We start from the raw sequence: 22,058 nt of genomic DNA, 5'->3' as shown, positions 1-22,058 counted from the left end.
AGAGAGAGAGAGATGATTAACTTCACATCAGTGAGCAAGAATCTTGTCTGACCTTGGTCAATGACTCAGCCTTTCATTTTCTTTCAGTTGCCATGACTGTCATTGAGTCAGAGGCCTGAAACTGTCACATTATGTAAGATATTTCGGTAAACCTTATAAGCTCATTGTCCTGTCTTAGCAAAACTTTTCATGCTTTTTAGGACGTTACTACCACATAAACCCAACTCTTGAAGGACTTTTTAGAAACCCAATAATGTATTCTGTGTGTAAAAGCAGGGGCTATAAAGGACTAATCACACTAACTCAGTGGCGTAGGAGGGGGGGGGGCGGTCCGCCCCGGGTGCACGCCGCTGGGGGGTGTCGGCTCCGCGCTGGTGCACTGCCCTCTCTGCCCCGGAACAGGTTACTTCCAGAGAGTGCAGTGTACCAGCACGGAGCCGACACACCCCAGCAACGTGCAGTCGGGGCAGATCGGCCCTCCCGCCCGTCCCTCGCCGCAGGTATGTGCTCCGGGGGGGGGGGGTGCACTCCAGCGGGAGGAGGGTGCGCCGTGCTGCACCTAGGGGGGGGTGTCAGCTCCCCTCGCTACGGCTCTGCACTAACTATACATCATTCATGGCTTGATCCCAGGAGTGAGGTTCTGAGCATCCACAGCCTGGCATTTAACCATGTGCCAGTTTTGGGGGTGGATGACATGCCAGTTCAGCCTAGCCCGTTTTTCACTTGGAAAGCAAAGTTTAGTCTGTCTGTAACATGGATGTGGAAAGAAAGCAGCAAATGGCTGTGGTAAGGGTCCCTATCCCAGCAGTGGCATAGCCAAGGCACACCAGTAGCAACACACCTATGATGTGCCTGGCAGGGATTCCCAAGCCCCACCAGCTGAAAACTGCCAACAACTGTCCCTCCTGCATACCTTGTAAATAGCAGATCTTCGCTTGCAGCGACTGATACATACTACTCACACCGGCCCCACAGCCTTCCCTCTGAGGTATCCCTGCCTATGCGGAAACAGGAATTTGCATCAGTGGGAAGGCTGTGGGGCCAACATTAAGTGTGTGTTAGTTGCTGCTTGCTGCTGGTGAATATCTGCTATTTAAGAGGTAAACGGGAGAGGGAGGATGTTTGAGAGACCATATGGCATGCAGATGAGAGAAGGAGAGACCAAGGGGCTCATTTTCAAAGCACTTAGCCTCCCAAAGTTCCATAGAAACCTATGGAACTTAGCCTCCCAAAGTGCTTTGAAAATATGCCTCTTTATCACATGTGGAATGGAGTGGGGTTCTTCTGCCCACCCATCTTGGGCCCAGGCCCACCCAAAATTGGGTGTCTGGCTACACCCCTGTCAGTAAGCTGGTGCCATGCGTAGGTCATCCTCGGGATGAGGACTGGAGTATTAACATTTTTATAAGTTTGTGTCTTTCTGTGAAAATCTCAGTGTTTGTAAACAGATTATGAAAAGTCATAAAGTGTAACTTGAGATTCACCCTGCATGTGAGAATTTCATCCCTTGAAACTAATGTGGAATATGGCATTTTCCCCCTCTCCTGAAACAAAAGTGCAGAGGGTTCTAGCAGCACAGCTCAACAGAGGTCCCGACATCTGTCCGCAAAGTGGGAATTTCAACAGGCTTCTGTGCTATTGAGCATAAATCTCAATAAATACACAGCAGACACTAGACAGCAAGAACTTTATTAACTATTACAAAAAAAATAAAAATTGACAAACTAGTAAAAAATAAAAATCTCAACCAGCTGAAATTGTCAAAATCAGGTGCAGCTGAGTTGGGGACGGCACAAAATTAGGCGAAGATGAATATGGGAAGGAACACTTGGAAGGTTTGGAAGCCTTGATCAGGGGCCGTGAGAAGCAGGTCCCCCGGCTCTGAGACTGCAGAGTGCAGGTGGAACTGAAGAAAGATGAAGAAGACGCTGAACCTTTCCAGGGACCTGCCGCCCATCACCCCTCAATCCTTTACTTTCCACCTTGAATCTCTGATTCCTCATCCTCATCCTCATACATCTCTCCTTCCTCCTCAGCAGTGGCATCTTGGTATTGCTGGTATTCGGACACCAGGTCATTCATGTTGCTCTCAGCTTCAGTGAACTCCATCTCGTCCATACCCTCACCTGTGTACCAATGCAGGAAGGCCTTGCGACGAAACATGGCAGTAAACTGCTCTGAAATGCGCTTGAATAATTCTTGGATGGCTGTGCTGTTGCCAATGAAGGTAGAAGACATCTTGAGGCCTCTGGGTGGGATATCGCACACTGCCACCTTGACGTTGTTGGGGATCCATTCCACAAAGTAGCTGCTGTTCTTACTCTGGATGGCCAACATCTGCTCATCTACCTCCTTCATGGACATTCGGCCGCGGAAGACGGTGGCTACTGTCAGGTAGCGGCCATGACGTGGGTCGCAGGCAGCCATCATATTCTTGGCATCAAACATCTGCTGGGTGAGTTCTGGCACAGTTAAGGCTCGGTACTGTTGACTGCCACGGGCAGTGAGAGGGGCAAAGCCAGGCATAAAGAAATGAAGGCGGGGGAAGGGCACCATGTTGACTGCAAGTTTCCTCAAGTCTGCGTTCAATTGGCCGGGGAATCTCAAGGAGGTGGTGACCCCACTCATTGTGGCAGAGACAAGATGGTTGAGATCTCCGTAGGTGGGAGTGGCCAGTTTAAGGGTTCTGAAGCAGATATCGTACAAAGCTTCATTGTCGATGCAGTAGGTCTCGTCTGTATTCTCAACCAGCTGGTGGATGGATAAAGTTGCATTGTAGGGTTCCACCACGGTGTCAGAGACTTTGGGAGAAGGCACCACGCTGAAAGTGTTCATGATGCGATCAGGGTACTCTTCTCGCACCTTGCTAATAAGGAGGGTGCCCATGCCAGAGCCAGTGCCCCCACCCAGAGAATGAGTGAGCTGAAAGCCCTGTAGGCAATCACAGTTCTCACACTCCTTTCTCACTACATCCAGGACCGAGTCCACCAGCTCAGCGCCCTCTGTATAATGACCTTTGGCCCAGTTGTTGCCAGCACCACTCTGACCTGAAAAGGAGAAGAAAAGTGAAACGTGTCCTTACAGCCTCCATCATCTATGCAATGAGGCAGGGTGAAAGGGAACTAATCATATCATAAACCTTCTCCCCCCCCCCCAATACTTTATATGGTGTGCCTGTTCTGCTAAAGGGATTCTACACCCCCTCAGCACGTTATATGGTGCGCTCCTTCAGATAAAGGGATTCTGCACCCCTTCAATGCTTTATATGGTGTGCTCCTTCTGATAAAGGAATTCTACACCCCCCTCAGCATTTTATATGGCACGATCATTGAGATAAAGGGATTCCATACTCCCCTCAGCACTTTAAATGGTGCGCTACTTCTGAAAAGGGATTCTACACCCCCCTCAGCACTTTATATGGTGCGCTCCTCCTGATAAAGGAATTCTACACCCCCGTCAGCACTTTATATGGTCTGCTCCTTCTGATAAAGAGATTCTGCACCCCCTCAATGCTTTACATGGTGTGCTCCTCCTGATAATGGGCTTCTGCAACCTGTACTGGTAGAAAGCAACCAAAAGATTTGATATAGCACCTTGATATGCAAGGACAGGCAATATATCGAATCTAACCAAACTAAATTCCAGACTGCTGGGTGAGTATCACCAGGCCCAAAGAATGGTCTTGAAACACTAGAGCAGTGTCAGAAGAGCAGCTCTCGCTGCTGTTCTTGCCTTCATAAATTACATTTCTCAAATACTTGTGAAAGAAATTTTGAAAAAGTATTTAAAACATTTTGGCTTTCATTTGGCTAGCACTAGTTATGTTTTAAATGTGTATCATCCAGCACTTAGATGTTTATCTTACATAAACGTCTTAAGTCCCCACTTTACAAAACCGTGATATGCATGTCTCAAACCCCCGTGCGTGCAAATGGCAAGAAGGTGTGGTCTGGGTGGGACAGTGGCGTGGCAAGTTAATAGATATTTGTTCTCCATTTCAGAAGCAGACTAAACGTGTATGACCTTGGGAGTTACACCTGCTTTCAAGCAAGTTTAGGATTTGGTAAACAGCTGCTATTCAACAGCACTGCACGGGAGGGATTAGAGGGATTTCCCACTTAATCCCCCAATGCTTTTGTTCCTCTGGAATTCAGTGCCAGAGAATGTGGTAAAAGCAGTTAGCTTAGCGGGGTTTAAAAAAAGGTTTGTATAGCTTCCTAAAAGAAAAGTCCATAAACAATTATTAAAATGGAAAAATCCACTGCATATTCTAGGATACACAGCATAAAATGTACTGTTTTGGGATCTTGCCAGGTACTTGTGACCTGGATTGGCCACTGTTAGAAACAGGATACTGGGCTTGATGGACCTTCGGTCTGTTCCAGTATGGCAACACTTATGTACTTATGTACTCCTCTCCCCAAATGCCAAATTGGCAAGCAAACCGGTCACTGTGACAGCGGTGGGATAATAACCGGCTATGTTTCAAGACTACAAAGATAACCAGTTAAGCAAATCTTCTATACATTTATTTTTCTAAAATGGAAGTTTTTACTGTCCGCACTCGACGCATAATCATCCATTTCTCTGTGTTTTAGAACAGCCTCTAAGTCAGCAGATTCGGTTCTGAAATATTACTGAAACTAGAGACGTCCTCGCCTGAATGTCACAATTCTGCCTTCTATGTCCTTTCTAAAATGGGGCTGTATCTAGATAGATAGATACGAGAGCTGTACCGAATAACATATTTTACTATTTGGCCGAATACGAATAATGAAAAATATAATTGGCTAAATACGAATAATGGTCATCGAGCTTTAACATAAATAATAAAAGAAGCAAAGTGAAATCAGAGATCAAGTGTTTATTTCAGTAGAATTTAGGACAATAGAGCCCGGATTATTCGTATTTGAATTTAAATCACTATTGGGCTGAAAATGAATAATGTATTTGGGGCCGAGTCGAATATGAATGTTCGGTCCAGCCCTAATAGATGCAGAAACACGCTCCCACGTTCATATATGTATTTTTTCATTGTTTTGAACTTAGTATAGTGGAATGATCTGGCTAAGTGTAAAGTTGGATCTAATGTTAGGCTAAAATCTTGTTTCCACCCATTTGACCCACAGAATGAGAACAAGGTCTGGAGACTAAGAACTAGATTCATTAAACGGTGTAAAAATTTGTGCGCTAATAAAAATGCATGCTGAGCGCTATTTTATACACTGTGCTCTGAGTTAGGTGCTGGATCTGCGCCTGGACTTATACCAGCTGAAACCTGGCGTCAATCCTGGTGCATATGTTACGCGCAGATCCCCTGAATTCTATAATATTACGCACATTTTTAGTAAACGCCACTGCCCCTCCATGGTCAGGGTTCCTTTCCAATTGCGTGCTAAGGATGCATGCAGGGCAGTGCTCCGGGCAGGAAAGAGAGGGCTCTTTCCTGCCCTGAAGGCGGAAGAGGTCACTAGACCATCAGGGCAGTAGTAAGGGGAGCCTGCCCGTTTGTCCAGAAATCCAGACAAACGGGCAGATTGGCAAAACCCGCCCGGTTGCCCGGACATGTCCTCAAAAAGAGGGCATGTCCGGGTAAATCCAGACATATGGTAACCCTAGCCATATCTAGAATTTGGGGGTAAATGATAAGAGGATGGACATGGACAGAAGAGATGACTTGCTGCTTCTATTTACCAAAGATGAAGTTGTCTGGTCTGAAGAGGTGTCCGAAGGCCCCTGAACGGACACTGTCCATAGTTCCTGGCTCCAAGTCCACTAGGATTGCACGAGGCACATACTTGTAAGCTGAAGAAAAACACAGATTTCCCCAGTGAAAGTACAGCATGTAAAAACCCGCCTGAGCAAGCCTCATCCCAACTGCCCACAACTCCGGCTCCCCTCTCCTCCGAGAGAGCTCAGACACTAAGAGGATTCCTCACTCGTTTACTCCCTCCTTGACAGGCAAGAAACGGTGGAGCAAGTGAAGCACCACTTGATGAGACAAATAGGATTGAGAAAGAAAACACGAGGGATACCAGCTATGAGAAGGTCAGGGCTGGTACAAGGTTATTGGATGCCTTAGGCAAACCTTCAACCATACGCCCACCCAGGGGTGGCTCAAGATTCTATCACCCCCTCCCCTATGGCTCAGCATCTCCCCTTCTCTCCCTACATTCCCCCCATTTTTGGTAAGCTCCTGCCCTTCCCCTCTCTATTTCCCTCCTTCTCATGGCCAGCATCTGCCCTTCCCCTTTCTACGTCTCCCCCTTGGCCACTATCTGACCTTCCCCTCTTTACTCCCCTCCTCCATTCATCAGCATTTGTCCTTCCTCCCCCAAGATGGCCAGCATCTCCCCTTCCCCTCTCTATCCTCCCCACCCAGTTGCCCAGCATCTCATCTCCCCTTCCCCTCTATCCCCCTCTTCATAGCCAGCATCTCCCCTTCCCCTCTCTATCCCCCCTCCCCAGTTGCCCAGCATCTCATCTCCCCTTCCCCTCTATCCCCCTCTTCATAGCCAGCATCTCCCCTTCCCCTCTCTATCCCCCCTCCCCAGTTGCCCAGCATATCATATCCCCTTCCCCTCTATCCCTCCTCTTCATAGCCAGCATCTCCCCTTCCCCTCTCTATCCCCCCTCCCCAGTTGCCTAGCATCTCATCTCCCCTTCCCCTCTATCTCTCCTCTTCATAGCCAGCATCTTCCCTTCCCCTCTCTATCCCACCCCCCCAAGTTGCCCAGCATCTCATCTCCCTTTTCCTCCCTGCTTCCGGGCCGCTGTTGACCTCCTATATCCTGTGCTGCCCTGTAAAGAAAAATAAGTGCTGTGCAGGCCCTCTAAATACTGAGGCACTGCCTTGTCCTGCACCCTTCCAAGGCAGACTTTCTATCAGTGGTGGTGGTGGAGGGGGGGGGGGAGGACATGGCAGTGCTTCAGTACAGGCTTATACTTATAGAGCCAGGGCTGTGGCAGGAGAATATGTGGGGGGGGGGGGGGGGGGGGCAGCAGCAACAACAGGATAAAGGCTCTCACATTTGTTAGAGCCACACTGCCACCATAGGCAGATGCCTAGTTCACCTAATAGCAGGGTCAGCCCTGGGGGAGGTCATGTGACCTTTGGAGGACAAAGGCTCCTGGGTCAGACAGGACCAGGGGTGGCCCCTAGGCTGGTACAGGATCACTGTAGTAGTATAAACAGCTGGTACTTACAGGAGGCTTCATTGTAATATACACTGATCCTTTCCAGTTGTAGATCAGAATCTCCCACGTAGTTTCCACTGGGGTCAATCCCGTGTTCATCACTGATCACTTCCCAGAACTGAGAGGAAACATTGAAAAAAAAGTGCACAAGTTGACACAATGCAACTATGAATCTACAAAGTATGGATAATGATTGTTTCAGTCAGATACGTCCCTTCTGTGACTCTGCCTGTCATGCACACAGTGAATGGCGATCCTGATAAGCATTGGCCTGATAACATAATGGGATACGACAGCATTATAAACACTGATGAAACAGCTGAAGAAGGCTGGGAGACTTGACCTGGTGGAAGCTTCTTAAAATCTAAAAAGAAGCGAAGATTTATTCTGCGACAAAAAAACATGTTATCTAATACCTAAATATCTTTATTCTGCATTTACAAGGATACCACAGCATAAAGGTGACACCTAGGGCTAAAGTTTCCTGCCTCGCCTTTCTCAAGTCACCCGTGCCACAGCAGGAAAAATCCATATTCTTTACCCATTAAATAATTATTGTAAGTTGCAGAAATACAAAAAAAAAAAAGTTAAAATCTTACTCAAACCAAAACCTACAAGTGGCTCCGTCTGAGTCCAAAATAGCAGAATTGGGTGTTTAAATCGACTGCAGGGTGGACCTGCCACCAGGTTACGTTAAAGAAATGAGTTTTCAGTGTTGGTCAACATTTTTGCTTTGACTGAAGCTGCTTTTTTTGCTGCCTCCGTAGAAACTGCTGCCATAGGCAACTGCCTAGTTGTGCCTCATAGATAGGCTGGCCTTGTGTGCAGTTTGAATTGTGTGTGAGGAAGAGGGGAACATTTCCTGTTTGACTCACACAAGGGGTAGAGAAGCCCAGCTGGGGTGATAAAGGGATAGCAAGACATTTGGGGGGGGGGGGGTTGCATGTGCTCCCCTATCACCCCTGTAGCAACACCTATGATCACACAGAGGTGACTGATCCTCATCTTCATATCTTAGTGTGTATGGTACTGAAGGATCCAGAACACAGGTTTAGGACATAAAACCTTATTCCTGGAGATTTGTCCAACCAGTCTGGTTTCAAGATTTTGTTAATGAAATGCATAACACAGTAATACAGTACATGGTGGCAGAGAAAGACCAACATGGCCATGTAATCTGCCCAAGAAAGTTGTTGGGGTTGTACCTGCCACCAGGGCTGCCAAGAGGGGGACCAAATTCCCCAGGCCCGGGCCTCCAAGGGGAGCCCGGCGCCAGGGTTAGGCCGCTGGCACTGCAGTTCCCGGTCTCACCTGTCTGCCTCCTCGGCTCTGGGCCCCCTGCATTCGAAGCGACAGTCACAGATCGCCTCTCTTCGGCCCTTCCCTCCTTGTGTCCTGCCCTCGTGGAAACCGGAAGTTACATCAGACGAGGGCGGAACAGAGGGAGGGAAGGCCAGAAGAGAGACGATCTGCGACTGCCGCCTTGAATGCAGGGGGCCCGGAGCCGTGGAGGCAGGCAGGTGAGACCGTGGACTGCAGCAGCGGGGGGAGCGACAGTGGCAGGGGGCGGAGGCGGGCGGCCTTGCCCCAAGCCCAGCCTAGTCTCTTGGCGGCCCTGCCTGCCGCACAGCGCAGCTTATTTTCCCATTATTTCTTAGATGTGGTGAAGTGCTCTCTGCTTCTCTTAAATCTTCTTGCCCTTTAGGGATCCACTTCTGTTTGAGTTCCTGCACTCTTTTCGCTTCCACCCCTTTTTTGGGGATGGCATTCCAGACATCCACCACCTTTCCCATGAAAAAATATTTTCTGAGATTTTGACTGTACCTCCACATAGATTCATACCATGTCCTATAGTTTTAGAGCTTCTCATTTGAGAAAGGCTCAGCTGTTTAAGAATTCCTTTCAGGGCTTTAAAGGCTTAAAGGGGTTTGGACGGCTTCCTATAGGAAAAGTCCATAGACCATTATTAAATGGACTTGGGGAAAATCCACTGCTATTTCTGGGATAAGCAGCATAAAATGTTTTGTACTTTTTCGGGATCTTGCCAGGTACTTGTGACCTGGATTGGCCACTGTTGGAAACAGGATGCTGGGCTTGCTGGATCTTTGGTCTGTACCAGTGTGGCAATACTTATGTATTTATGTGAAGGTCAGCATCTCTCCCCTCTGTCCCTCCTCTTCCCTAGGGTTACATAGTTAGGACCTCCAGGCTCTTCTCATGTCTTCCATTATTTTGGTCACATACCTTTGTATGAACTCCAGCTTCTTTATGTCCATAGTGAGCTACGGCCTCCAAAACTGAACCCAGTACTCCAAGTGAGGCCTCCCCAGCACCCTGCATAGGGGCACTATAATCTCCTTCTTTCTGCTGGTTTTGCCCTTCTCTATGCAACTCAGCATTCTTCTGGATTTACGTTGTTTCACTGCTTTAAGATCCTCAGATACTATCACCTCAAGGTCTCTCTTCTGGTCTGTGATCTTCAGCCTTCACATGAAGCTCCTTTGGGTTTTTGCTCTCCGAAAGCATTATTCTTTTCTTTTGCAGATGAAAGATTAGCTTCTAAGTATTAAATCAGTCTTCTAGTTTTTGTTAGTCACTCTGCATTTTGCCTGCTCCTTCCAGGGTGTCCAATCCTGTTGCAGATCTTCATGTCATCAACAAAAAGCAAAGTTTCTCTTCTAACCCTTAGCGATATTGCTTATGAAATGTTGAGCAGAATCAGCCCTACGACTGACCCTTGAGGTGCTCCAATACCCACCTTTCTTTCTTCTAAATGAATGTCATTTACTGTCTGTCAGTCAATCAATTTTTTATCCAGCTGACCACTTTGGTACTCACCCCCCTGGCTAGTCAGTTTGTTTATAATCCTGATATTCAGCAATAACCAGTTAAAGTTTTAGCAGTTAAAGGTAGGCCTGTTATTTATGCTGCCTATTTTAACCTGGTTAAGCACTGAATATCCACGCCTAACTGGCTATGTCGCATAATATAGCTGGTTAGTATCTAACTGTGGATATTTAGCGGGAGATAACCGTTATCTCCCACTAAATATCCATGGTTAGGTGCCAATATGCTATTTAACTGGTCAGTGCCCATGTCTGGCTGGTTAATTACCTGTGAATAAGGGGGGGGGGGGGGGGGGGAGGGAGAAGAGAGTAAATGATTCAGAGGGAGCTGGCCATGGTGCTGAAACACACTAACTGTACAGACTGCTTTTGCTCCTTATGGATATCAAGAATTACTGTATAAATTTTTAGTCTGGTAATGTGCCATAGGTGTTTACAGTCCTGCATAAGATCAATATGGATAAAGCAATAAAACACATAATGAAAAATTTCAAGTTACATGTATAGTACAGGAAGTGGAAATCTTTTCACAAATGATTCCCAGAACACTGGTTCAATTATTTTATGAAATCGATCTGTGTTCAGCGGAGCAGGGCAAAGGCCAAAGTATCATTTGATAACAAAACTGGAAGCATGCCCCTAGCCGTAATCCTTGAAAGTGCAGATTAGACAGGAATATGGAAACTGGAGTCCTCATAACTATTCTGGGACATGGAGGCACATTATAAGAACATAAGAACAGCCATACTGGGTCAGACCAATGGTCCATCCAACCCAGCATCCTGCTTCTAACAGTGGCCAATCCAGGTCACAAGTAGTTGGTAGAAACCCAATTAGTAGCAACATTCCTTGCTACCAGTCCCAGGGTAAGCAGTGGCTTCCCCATGTCCAATAACAGACTATGGATTTTTCTTCCAGGAGCTTGTCCAAACCTTTTTAAAGCCAGATATGATAACTGCCATTGCCACATTCTCCAACAATGAGTTGCAGAGCTTAACTATTCTTTGAGTGAAAAAAATATTTCCTCCTATTTGTTTTCTAAGTATTTTCACATAATTTCATTCAGTGTCCTCTGGTCTTTGTACATTTTGAAAGAATGAAAAATTGATTCAATTGTTACCCATTCTACACCACTCAAGATTTTGTAGACCTCAAGCATATCCCCCTCTCAGCCATCTCTTTTTCAAGCCGAAGAGCCCTAACCTCTTTAGCTTTTCCTCATATGGAAGGAGTTCCATCCCCTTTATCATTAAGATACAGGCAACATAATCCAAAGATCCAGACTATTCTAGTAGGAAACAGGAACAGAAACAGCAGAGCTACAAATGACATTTCAGTGGAGGAGTAGCCTTATGGTTAGTGCAGTGGTCCGAAAACCAGGGGAACAGGGTAAGACTCCCACTGCAGCTCCTTCAGATCCTGGAAAAGTCACTTAACCCTCCATTGCCCCAGGAACAAAATAAGCACCTGTATGTAATATGTAAACCGCTTTGATGTAATCACAGAAATCAAGTCTCATTTCCCTTTCCCTATTTCAAAGATTCTACATGGAATGTTGCTACTATTTGAGATTCTACATGGAATGTTGCTACTATTTGAGATTCTACATGGAATGTTGCTAGTGGAGGAGTAGCCTAGTGCAATTGCCCCAGGTACAAAATAAGTACCTGTATGTAAAATGTAAACCGCTTTGATGTAACCACAGAAAGGCGGTCTTTCCCTTAGCAAGGCCAGATTTAGATGTTTTACTTCATGGTCATAACTACCATCCAAACTGCTGGATGCTGACCTCACCCCTTGGCTGGGGTTGTCTTCTTCAGGCAGCACCGGCTCCTTACTCCTGGCCAGCATAGTGTGCTTCCATGGCAGGTCACTGCATGGTTTCTTAGAACTGAACACTGTCCAAATGTGCAGTTGTTCCATGTCTGTTTCAATTTCTTGCTGAATCACTTAACACCCAGTAAGAAAACAGAAATACTGAGTGGAGTGGGTAGATGTGAATCACTTCTTTATTCTTTCCAAAAATATTAGGACTAGGGGGCATGCAATGATGCTAGAAAATAGTAAATTTAAAACAAATCAGAGAAAATATTTCTTCACTCAATGTGTAATTAAACTCTGGAATTTGTTGCCAGAGAATGTAGTAAAAGTGGTTAGCTTAGTAGGGTTTAAAAAAGGTTTGGATGCCTTCCTAAAGGAAAAGTCCATAGACTATTATTAAAATGGATGGGGAAAATCCACTGCTTATTTCTAGAATAAGCAGCATAAAATGTATTGTACTGTTTTGGGATCTTGCCAGGTACTTGTGACCTGGATTGTCCACTATTGGAAACAGGATACCAGGCTTGATTGACCTTTGGTCTGTCCCAGTATGGCAACACTTATGTACTTATGTACTGACCTATTGCAAGAGGAGAACATTTTTCTAATGAATGTATTGCACATTATCATACCAATAAGGGCAGAGGAGGAGCTGGGAAAAAGTCTTCATGTGATCATTTTCCAGGTAGCATCCCTAAAATCCCTATTTCCATCCTACTCACTGGCTTTAAAATGAGCATTGGGCATATTAATTCTCATCAGAGGAGAAAATAAGAAATAGCATCCAGGTATCTGAGACCTAGAGAAATTTTATTATTTTAAAGCAAATGTTCCTAAGGAAACTTTTTCTTCACTCAACATGTGATTAAACTCTGGAATTTGTTGCCAGAGAATGTGGTAAAGGCAGTTAGCTTAGCAGAGTTTAAAAAAGGTTTGGACAGCTTCCTAAAGGAAAAGTCCATAGACCATTATGAAATTGGCTTATTTCTGGGATAAGCAGCATAAAATGTATTGAACTTATTTGTGACCTGGATTGGCCACTGTTGGAAAGAGAATGCTGGGTTTGATGGACCGTTTGTCTGTCCCAGTACAGCAATACTTATGTACCCTTTGGACTTAACTGCAGATCTATAAAAAGTCAGATGTTCCCGCCTGGCCCTTCTCCCTTTCCTATTTGGGCCACAAGTCACTTCCCTTATTTTCTAACTCCTGTTACTCTGTCCATAGGTTCCACCTTTGCTTCCACTCTGTGCTGTGTATTAAGATGCTTTAATGCGTATCGCATTGACATTGTAAGTTGCAGGTTATGTACTGTTATTTATCTACTGCCTACGTTCACCCGAGGCAGGAAACAGCGAGAATATGTTGAATTTCTTGAAAAAGGTGGTAAATATATCCTAAGAAAGAAATGAATGAATGAATAAATACATTACTGGCACAACAATTGTACAATTTTGTTAACAGGAATACACCGAAATGCTGCGGGGGTCCTACTGCCTCAAAGCTCCCACAGAGATCATTTTTGACGAGCTCTACACATTCTACATTCCTCAGGCAGGAAATGATGTCATCCCTGTCCCCCCCCCTCCCCTCCCCAACCAGGGCTTCTGCCTCGTTGTTCTTCATGAGCAGACGGTGCAGAGGTAGTCAGGGCAGATCAATCGTCTACTACTGGCACTGTAATCACAGACTCTAGGAAAGATTGGTGTACACCCCTAATCTATTATTTGTGTTCATTTCTTTCCAAGCCTGGAACCCATTTGAAACATTCTATAAATCAGCTTGTCTGCTCATTGCGATTATTTTCTTGCACTGTTTGCTCATCGTTTGTTTTCTTCTTTATGTCTCTTCTGGAAAACCTGGTAAGATCTTTCATTTCTGGAGAATTATGTACAATATGACATTTAGTTGAGTAGCTGAAGTCTAGTCAGGTGCTCTTCATCGGGATTTCTCTCCCAGCCCTGATACTTCTTTTATGCTTTACCCTCATCTTTTTTTATTCCTCCCCATTCAATCAGAAATGATTCATGTGACCTTTTCTTTGCTCCTGGGCAGATATAAATGTAGCTTTCCCAGAGGTATTTCCAGCATCGCAATGCAGCCTGATGTGACATTTCTGCTATCGTGTGCAAAGGTTTTGAGTGGGAACTTCTAAAGTAAACAGGGGTGAGTGAACTTACCAGCCCTTGCACCCAGCAGGAGGAGGTTCAGCAACAGGTCCTCATACTGAGTTTAGTGACCATCCTTAACACTGCAGTGGAGGAGGTTCAGAGACTGATCGTCACACCAAGCAGGAAGAGCTTCAGTGACCAACCTTCATACTTACAAGGAGACTCAAATGACCAAGTCTCACTCTAAGCAGAATGAGGTTCAGTGACCATCCCTAACACTGTCCAGAAGGAGGTTCAATGGTAGGTCCTCTCATTGAGCAGAAGGAGTTTCGGGGACTGATCTTCACACCTAGCAGAAAGAGCTTCAGTGACCAACCTTCATACTTACAGAGAGACTCAAGTGACCAAGCCTCACTCTAAGCAGAATGAGGTTCAGTGACCATCCCTAACACTGTCCAGAAGGAGGTTCAATGGTAGGTCCTCTCATTGAGCAGAAGGAGTTTCAGGGACTGATCTTCACACTGAGCAGAAGGAGGTTCAGAGACCAGCCTTAATAATGAGCAGGAGGAACTTCAGTGACCAATCCTCACATAGCAGGAGGAGGTTCAGTGACCAGCCTTCACATTGAGCGGGGGGGGGGGGGGGGGGGGTCAGTAACTAGACTTTTTTTTTTTCAAACTTTGGATATACTGCTAAAAGGCCTTCACATAGAAAGATAAGTGGTTTAAATAAAAGTAAAAATAAAGAGGAGAATACAGAAGGGAAAGAGGAGCAAATGCCTATATGTGGAGAGGCATTTTTGATATGACGTCTAAGTCTGACTTTGGATGTTTTGCAAAAAAAATCCAAAATCTAAATAGGGAAAAAGGTCACTTTTGAAAAAGAAAAACGTCTATCTTTTTTGTTTTTTTGGACATTTTTTTTTGTTGGTCCATTAAAAAAAAAAAAAGAAAAACATCCAAGTACAAAATGCACAAAATCAGGCCATTGGGATGTAGGAGGAGCCAGCGTTTTTAGTAGACTGGTCCCCCTGACATCCCAGGAAAGCAATAGGAAACCCTAGGGGGCGCTGCAGTGGACTTTATAAAATGTTCCGAGGTACACATCTCACCATTGCTCCCTTACCTTGTGTGCTGAGCCCCCCAAAACCCACTACCCCCAACTATACACCACTACCATAGCCCTTACAGGTGAAGGTGGCACCTATATGAGGGTACAGTGGGTTTCTGGTGAGTTTTGTAGGGCTCACGGTTTCCTCCACAAGTGTAAGAGGTAGGGGGAGTTAGGGGCCTGGGTCCACCTGTCTGCAGTGCACTGCACCCAACACTAGACTACTCCAGGGCAGGGGCGTAGCCAGACACCCAATTTTGGGTGGGCCTGGGCCTAAGATGGGTGGGCAGTAGAACTCCGCCTTGTCCCACAAGTGATTTGGTCTCTCCCTTTCTCAACTGCATGCCATATGGTCTCTCAAATATCCCCCCTCCCCCGCATACCTTTTAAATAGCAGATTTTCACCGGCAGTGAGCAGCAACTAATACACACTGCTCATGTTGGCCCCACAGCCTTCCCTCTCATGCAACTTCCTGTTTCCACATAGGTGGGAATACATCAGAGGGAAGGCTGTGGGGCTGGTGTGAGCAGTATGTATCAGTCGCTGCTCACTGCAGGCGAAGATCTGCTATTTACAAGGTATGCAGGAGGGACAGTTGTTGGGAGTTTTCAGCTGGTGGAGCTTGGGGATCCCTGCCAGTCACATCATAAGTGTGCTGCTACTGGGTGGGCCTGAGCCCAAAGTGGGTGGGCCTGGACCCACCCGAGCCCGCCCTTGTCTACGCCACTGCTCCAGGGACCTGCATGCTGTTCTAATGGACCCGAGTATAACATCTGGCATAGAAGTTGGTAAGTAATATTTTTCATCACATTTTTGGGGGGTGGGAGGGGGTTAGTGACCACTGGGGGAATAAGGGGAGGTCATTCCTGATTCCCTCCAGTGGTCATCTGACTATTTAGGCCCAACGTTTTGTGCCTTATTTGTAATAAAAACAGGTCTAGCTCAAAACATCTAAGTTTTAGTCCTGGATGGTTTTGTTTTGTTCCACTATGGCAGAAAAACGTCTAAGTCTTAGGAACGCCAAAGTCCCACCTTGAACACGGCCCTGGCACACCCCCTTGAGATTTGGATGCACTTCTGGCAGACTTCAGAGAAAAACGTCTAAAAACAGGTTTTGAAAATACTGATTTGGACATTTTTGTGAGAAAAACGTCCGACTTATGCCACTTTTTGGACGTTTTTTGAAAATGAGCCCGATGGAGAGCTAAGTGGTTTACATAACAACAGAAATAAAAGTGAAGTATAGAAGAGAGAAAGGGGAAGAAAGAGGAATGTCAGGAGGCAGGCAACAGAAAAGGGAATCTACAATCACATGGTGTACAGGAGGAAAAGAGAGAAGAGGTGAGTTTTCAGAGTTTGTTTGAAAATGGGGAGGGAGGGTTGATTCCTGATGTACAATGGCAGGGTCATTCCAAAGTTTGGGCCCAATATAACGAAAAACTGAGTGATGGGTAGTTTACAGGTGGAGATGGGTAGGGGAAGGGAGAACCAGGAGCTTGGTGTCAGTGGAATGAAGGCAATGAAGGGGAGTGTAGGGGATGATGTGCTTGTACTACTTCTACTTAACATTTCTAGAGCGCTACTAGGGTTACGCAGCGCTGTACAAATTAACAAAGAAGGATGGTCCCTGCTCAAAGGAGCTTACAATCTAAAGGACGAAATGTCAAGTTGGTGCATATAAGACCATCAGGAAGAAATGGGCAAACAGAGCCGACCCTATGAAGTGCAAAGAAAGAGGAGCGGAGAACAGAGTTGATTTGGGGCTTGAATGTGAGGCCAGAGTCAAAGATAACATCCACGATCTCGAAAGAATCATTGAAGAAGAGGGGTTCCATTAAGTGAAGGGGGTGGGGGGATGGCACATGACTGAAGCAAGGGAAGAAAATGGATTCACATTTGGCTGTATTAAAATAGAGCAGGTTATTTGCTAGCCAGGTAGATACTCTGGACAAGCAATCATTTAGGTGAAGGATAGAAGAGGTATTAGAACTCTTATAGAATTTGAATATCACCCGCTTAGCAGAAACGGGTGCAAGAGTGATCCTGGATGATGGTTAGCAGGGTTAACAGGAAAATATTAAAGAGTGTGGGTGACAGAATAGAGCCTTGGGGTACTCCTGGAAGAAGGGGGGGTGGAAGAGTGGTCAAAGGAGAGTTGATAAGTCCAATCAGAGAGATAGCTGGTGAACAATTCAAGGACAGTGCCAGAAATGTCTATTGAGCGAAGACATTGAAGAAGGAGAGTATGGTCCACAAAGCAGAAGAGAGATCAAGGGAAACAAAGATGACAGAAGTGTGTTGATTGATCAAAGCACAAAGTAGGTCAAACAGTGCAAGTAGAAGTGTTTTGGTGCTGTGATGTGTACGGAAACCTGATTGGTAAGGGTGCAGTAGATTACTACGCTCAATATGATTGACAAGTTAACAGTGGACAAGCTTCTTCAAGACCATGGAGAAGAAAGGAAGGTTGGAGATGGGGTGAAAGCTTGTGGGAAGGGAAGAATCAAGGTGAGACTTTTTCAAAAGGGGGTGTACAAGAGCATTCTTCTAGGTGCAAGGTACTGAGCCCTCAGAGAGAGAGGGGGGGATGGGGAGTAGGTGAAGGATGATATGTGGAGAAAGGCAATTGGTTAGAAAAGCGGGTTGAGTCAGATTTGGGGGAAGGGAGGAGAGAGTTTGTGAGAGGGAATGGGCAGTGGGAAGATTAAAGGAGGACCAAGTCAAGAAGGGGAGGGGAGAGTCTAGGGGGGGGGGGAAGAAATGGGGAGCATTGGAAGAAGGGCTGCCCGGAACAAGTCTGTCTTGGATTGCCATGAGGATACAAGAGCATCAAGGGAGAGCCTTCAAACTGAGGAGGAGGTGGTTCAGTGATCATCCTTAGCAATGACCAAGAGGAAGTTAATTTACCAGCCTTCACACCGAGCAGGAGGAGGTTCAGCGAACAGTCTTAAAAATGACCAGGAAGAAGTTCAGTAATAAACCCTCACACTGAGCAGGAGGAAATTCAATGAGCAGCCTTCACACCATGGGGTTCAGTGATCAACCCTCATACTGCGTAGGAGGAGGTTCAGTGACCAACCTTTGCACTCAGCAGCAGGAAATTCATTTCAGAAATGAACTGTTTCAAAGCCACATTGTTTTTGGATCGGAAACAGCTCTGAAAGGAAGCTACATCCTACTGTCCAGCACAGGAGGACAGTAACATGATCTGTGATAAAAGCTCATTGCACCCTAGCAAGGACAGGGGCTTCATGATGGCTCCCAATGATTGAGACACTCCTCGGAAGATTTTTTTGTTATAACAAAATTAACTATTTGCATGTATTGTCTCCTCTATCCTCAAAAATTGAAAGTGAGAAGGGTTGTACAAAGTTTAAACTGGAATTTTTAAAAACCAAAAGTAAAAACATTGTAACATATTTCTGGAAAAAAACTTTTGTTTGTCAGAAAGCTTCCTGCTGTTTATTGATAGAAGGAGCTCTGGGGACCCGTCCCAAGGTCACAGCTTGAGAGCGTGCAGAAATCTCTTAAGAATCAGCTCTTGGCTTTACCCATCTCACCTTCCCCTGGTAATAAAAGAGAGTCTGAAGGGAAGTAATTTCAAAAGTCATACAGGAAGGCTGTAATATAATAGTCACTGCTGGGGAGATAATGTCATGGGAGAAAAGGACTGATCTGCTCCGTCTCCAGCATAGCCAGGGCTTGCTTTGATTACATTGCAGCGTAATTCCCTTTCTCATGGTGAGAAAAATATCAAATCCAAGAAGACAGGAGGAGCCTCCACGGAAAGTCAAAGCAAAACAGCAAAAGTAGAGGCTGACAAATGCGCAAACCAATAGGGAGATAATCTCAAAAAACAGTTTATTCAGAATATTCATATCAATATCAAGGACCCGACACGGTCAGCCTCTACTTTTGCTGTTTTGCTGAGAAAAATATCAAAGCATTTCCATTTCATAAAATTAAAAGCAGTGGCCCCTTTCTTTCAGTCTACTGTACAAGGAGGCAGCTATCAGCTCCAGCCCTCTGGTCCTTAGGGAGCGCAGGAGACTGCCAGGGTGTGTAGGGCTGCCAGACCTAGATAATGAAGCTGAGTCTTTGTCACTGAGGCTTTGTCCCCTCCCTTTCCCCAGGGCGTGGAAGACCACTCCCTTCAAAAAATCTTTGTGTCTTTGGTGCAATATGTAATTAAGGATTCCAACAAACAAAAAAAATCAGTCTATTATTTTGCAAATTAAATACCAATCGGTGACTTATGAAAAGGACTGAATGGATCAGGGGTCTATTCTGCCAGCACGTGGAAACTCGTAAGAGAAAGAAATAAAAAATGGGTACCAGTGAAACACACTCAGAGTCAAGGCATCTGTTGCAGCCATACCCTCCCTTCATAGGTGAAGAAAACCCACAGGATAAACTGAACCCACACTTGCTTTGTATTTCGAGGTGGAGAGGGTGTTTAATATGCAAAACAAGGAAAGGATTTTATGGAGGAATACAGATTGTGAAAGGATCATGAGATTCCAAACTGTCCCTGCCGTCTGCCACTCTCCATTCTTGCCAGTCAGGTAACATTTACAGTGACCCAGGTTCAGACCACGGAAAGACAAATTCCTTCCCCCCCCTCCCCCCCGGATTCTATATATGGTGATTAAGGTTGTGTGAGCAAATCTGGCAGTGCGGCCAAACCGCATTTACAACTTCATTGTTTAACAAGCCAATCGGTGCCGATAATAGGCCAATAACAAACAATTATTGGAACTAATTAGAATTTACTCCCGCAACTTTCTAAGCGTGTTCTGTAAAGTGATGCGTGTAAATTGTAATGCGTGGATCTCAAAAGGGGTGTGGCCATGGGAGGGGCATTTCTAGAAATTACATGTGTTGTTATAGAACGCTCCCGATCTGTACTTAGGTTTTACGTCGCATAAATGGTCACACCTAAATTTAGTCACAAGTCCGGGCGCTACACATATTCTATAAACCATATTTGAAGTTAGGTGGGGGTTGTTTTTTGCACCATTGATAGAATCTAATCCATAATTTATTCTTTGGAAAAGCAGATTATAGATGTTAAATTCTTTATAGCTATCAATGGAAGAAGTGACCTTGGGCTCCTAATTCAAAACCACTCCTGTAAGGCACAGATCACAGACCTCACCCTCTGAGTTTAGGCTCAGCTGCTTTCCCTAGGTCTAGACTAAGCTTTTGCCTTTGTTCATTCCCAGCTCTGCAGTCTTGGGGTGTGGCTCATTCCCAGCACTGCAGCAGAGGAAAACCGGGATCCCCTCGGGGACAAAGGGGGCTCAGACACAGCACAGGGGCAGAACCGCCTGCCAATTACAAGCTGGGGTTTAGGCTGCAGGAGTTTTAAACGTCTGTTCAGTCAAGGACACCGGGACCGAAGTTTTCACCAGTACCAGCAACGCTTCCAGCTTAATGCGCTTGATTTGTTAATCTCAAACAGTTGCAGAAAGGAGATGGGGAGGGAGCGAGCTTTGCATTCCGAGATGTGCGAGGGACAGGCGCTGACCCCCCCCCCCCCCCAGCCCCCCATCAGAAGCCACCCTCCCTACCTTGGCACCGATCTGGTTGCCACACTGGCCGGCCTGGATGTGCACGATCTCCCTCATGCTTGCCCCGGGGGTCCTGCCTGGTGACTGGCTGTTGTGGGCGGAAAGAGCCGGACGAGCGGAGCGGGCGGGCGGGCGGGTCAGGAGCTCCGAGTCCCGGTCCGCGACTTTTATAGGCGCTTCGCGCACTGCCCGGCAGCCGCTGACGTCACCAGGGAAGAGGCTGCTCCTTCGGCCAATCAGGAGGCGCCCCGGGAACTCACTGCGGCATCACTGCAGCATCAGCACCAGTGCCGGCTGCTGGGCGCGTCCACTCCTCCCCCTCCTGCTGTTACCGGGAGCGCTCCCCGTGCATGCGCGCTGCTACCTCCCCCCACCCACTTCTCCCCAGATCACCCCACCCCCCCAAAAGTGTTCTTATCCCGGTCCTACTCCCATCCATCCATTGTTCTCCTGATCAAATCTTACCCCATTCCTTCCACCAGCACTATACCCCATTCCTCCCCATTGTTTCCTCATTGCAGTCCTACCCACATCCTTTCACATGTTCCCTGCCCCAAACCTACCTCCATCCCTTCTTGTGCCTACAGTTTAATACTACCTCCCCTCCTAACAGTGGAGGAGGAGTAGCCTAGTGGTTAGTGCAGCAGACTCTGATCCTGGGGAAGTGGGTTCGATTCCCACTGCAGCGCCTTGTGACTAGGCAAGTCACTTAACCCTCCATTGCCCCTGGTACAAAAATAAGTACCTGAATATTTGTAAACAGCTTTAAATGTAGTTTTACCTCAGAAAGGCAGAATATGGAGTCCTATTTCCCTTTCCCATAACCCACAGTTTAGGAACTGCTGTTCACCCTTACCTCAAACAATGCTGCTTTTGCACTTCCTCCTATCACTAATAAGTAACCTGACCCCCCCCCCCCCCATTTTACAATCCCAATAACACAAGCATGGGGAGAGTCACCTATACTGTGCAGCAGATACAACCCAAAAAATACAAGTCTAGGGAAAGCAACCTGAGTGTCTGTTTTTGACAGGTGGCCATGTGACCCATGTGCCAGAAATGAGGATCTGTCCAAACCATGCCATTCCCTGCACAAGCTACACTCACTCTCCACCCAATCCATGCTCCTACCACCCCACCCCTTTTGATGACATCACTAGAAATGATATCATAACTCCCCCCTGAACTACACCCCTTTTGGTGACATCATAACAGCCCATGCCACACCCATGACATCACTTTCAGTTTTCCCTACTTGCCAGACACCATCACTTACAGCCTTGGAGAATAGCTCAACTCTGGTATCAGAGAGCAGATTGACCCTATCATCAGAGAATAGCTCGATCCTGGTGTCAAGAGAGTACTTTGTACCTACTATCCGAGAATAACTTGACTCAGG

The 22,058-nt window shown here is 46.2% G+C and overlaps 1 protein-coding gene across 5 annotated transcripts; it reads right to left on the bottom strand.

Annotated features, from left to right (window-relative positions):
- Positions 1–1,757: 1,757 nt before the first annotated feature.
- LOC115470975 (tubulin beta-3 chain) lies at positions 1,758–20,716 on the bottom strand. 5 transcript variants are annotated; one of them, XM_030204627.1, is made up of 6 exons: positions 20,660–20,716; positions 7,207–7,315; positions 5,695–5,805; positions 2,957–3,047; position 2,852; positions 1,758–2,349 (listed from the first exon to the last, which is right to left on the bottom strand). In XM_030204627.1, the coding sequence occupies exons 1-6, from the start codon at positions 20,714–20,716 to the stop codon at positions 1,972–1,974; spliced, it is 747 nt and encodes a 248-aa protein (XP_030060487.1). In that variant the 3' UTR covers positions 1,758–1,971. The 5 variants fall into 5 exon arrangements, with proteins under 5 accessions (XP_030060487.1, XP_030060485.1, XP_030060483.1 ...); XM_030204625.1 differs by having other exon boundaries at positions 1,758–2,751; positions 2,788–3,047; XM_030204623.1 differs by having other exon boundaries at positions 1,758–3,047; positions 5,695–5,898.
- Positions 20,717–22,058: the final 1,342 nt, after the last annotated feature.

Source organism: Microcaecilia unicolor, chromosome 5, assembly GCF_901765095.1.
Source record: "Microcaecilia unicolor chromosome 5, aMicUni1.1, whole genome shotgun sequence".
Classification (NCBI taxonomy): domain Eukaryota; kingdom Metazoa; phylum Chordata; class Amphibia; order Gymnophiona; family Siphonopidae; genus Microcaecilia; species Microcaecilia unicolor.
This window is presented reverse-complemented; position numbering and strand designations above follow the sequence as displayed.

Coding starts and splice junctions, on each gene's coding strand:
- LOC115470975 (XM_030204623.1), bottom strand. CDS start 20,716: ATGAGGGAGATCGTGCACATCCAGGCCGGCCAGTGTGGCAACCAGATC. Junction 5,899..7,206: donor ATATTACAATGAAGCCTCCT/GTAAGTACCAGC, acceptor CTCGGAGGAGAG/GGGAGCCGGAGTTGTGGGCA. Junction 3,048..5,694: donor ACCAGACAACTTCATCTTTG/GTAAATAGAAGC, acceptor TCTCCTTTTCAG/GTCAGAGTGGTGCTGGCAAC.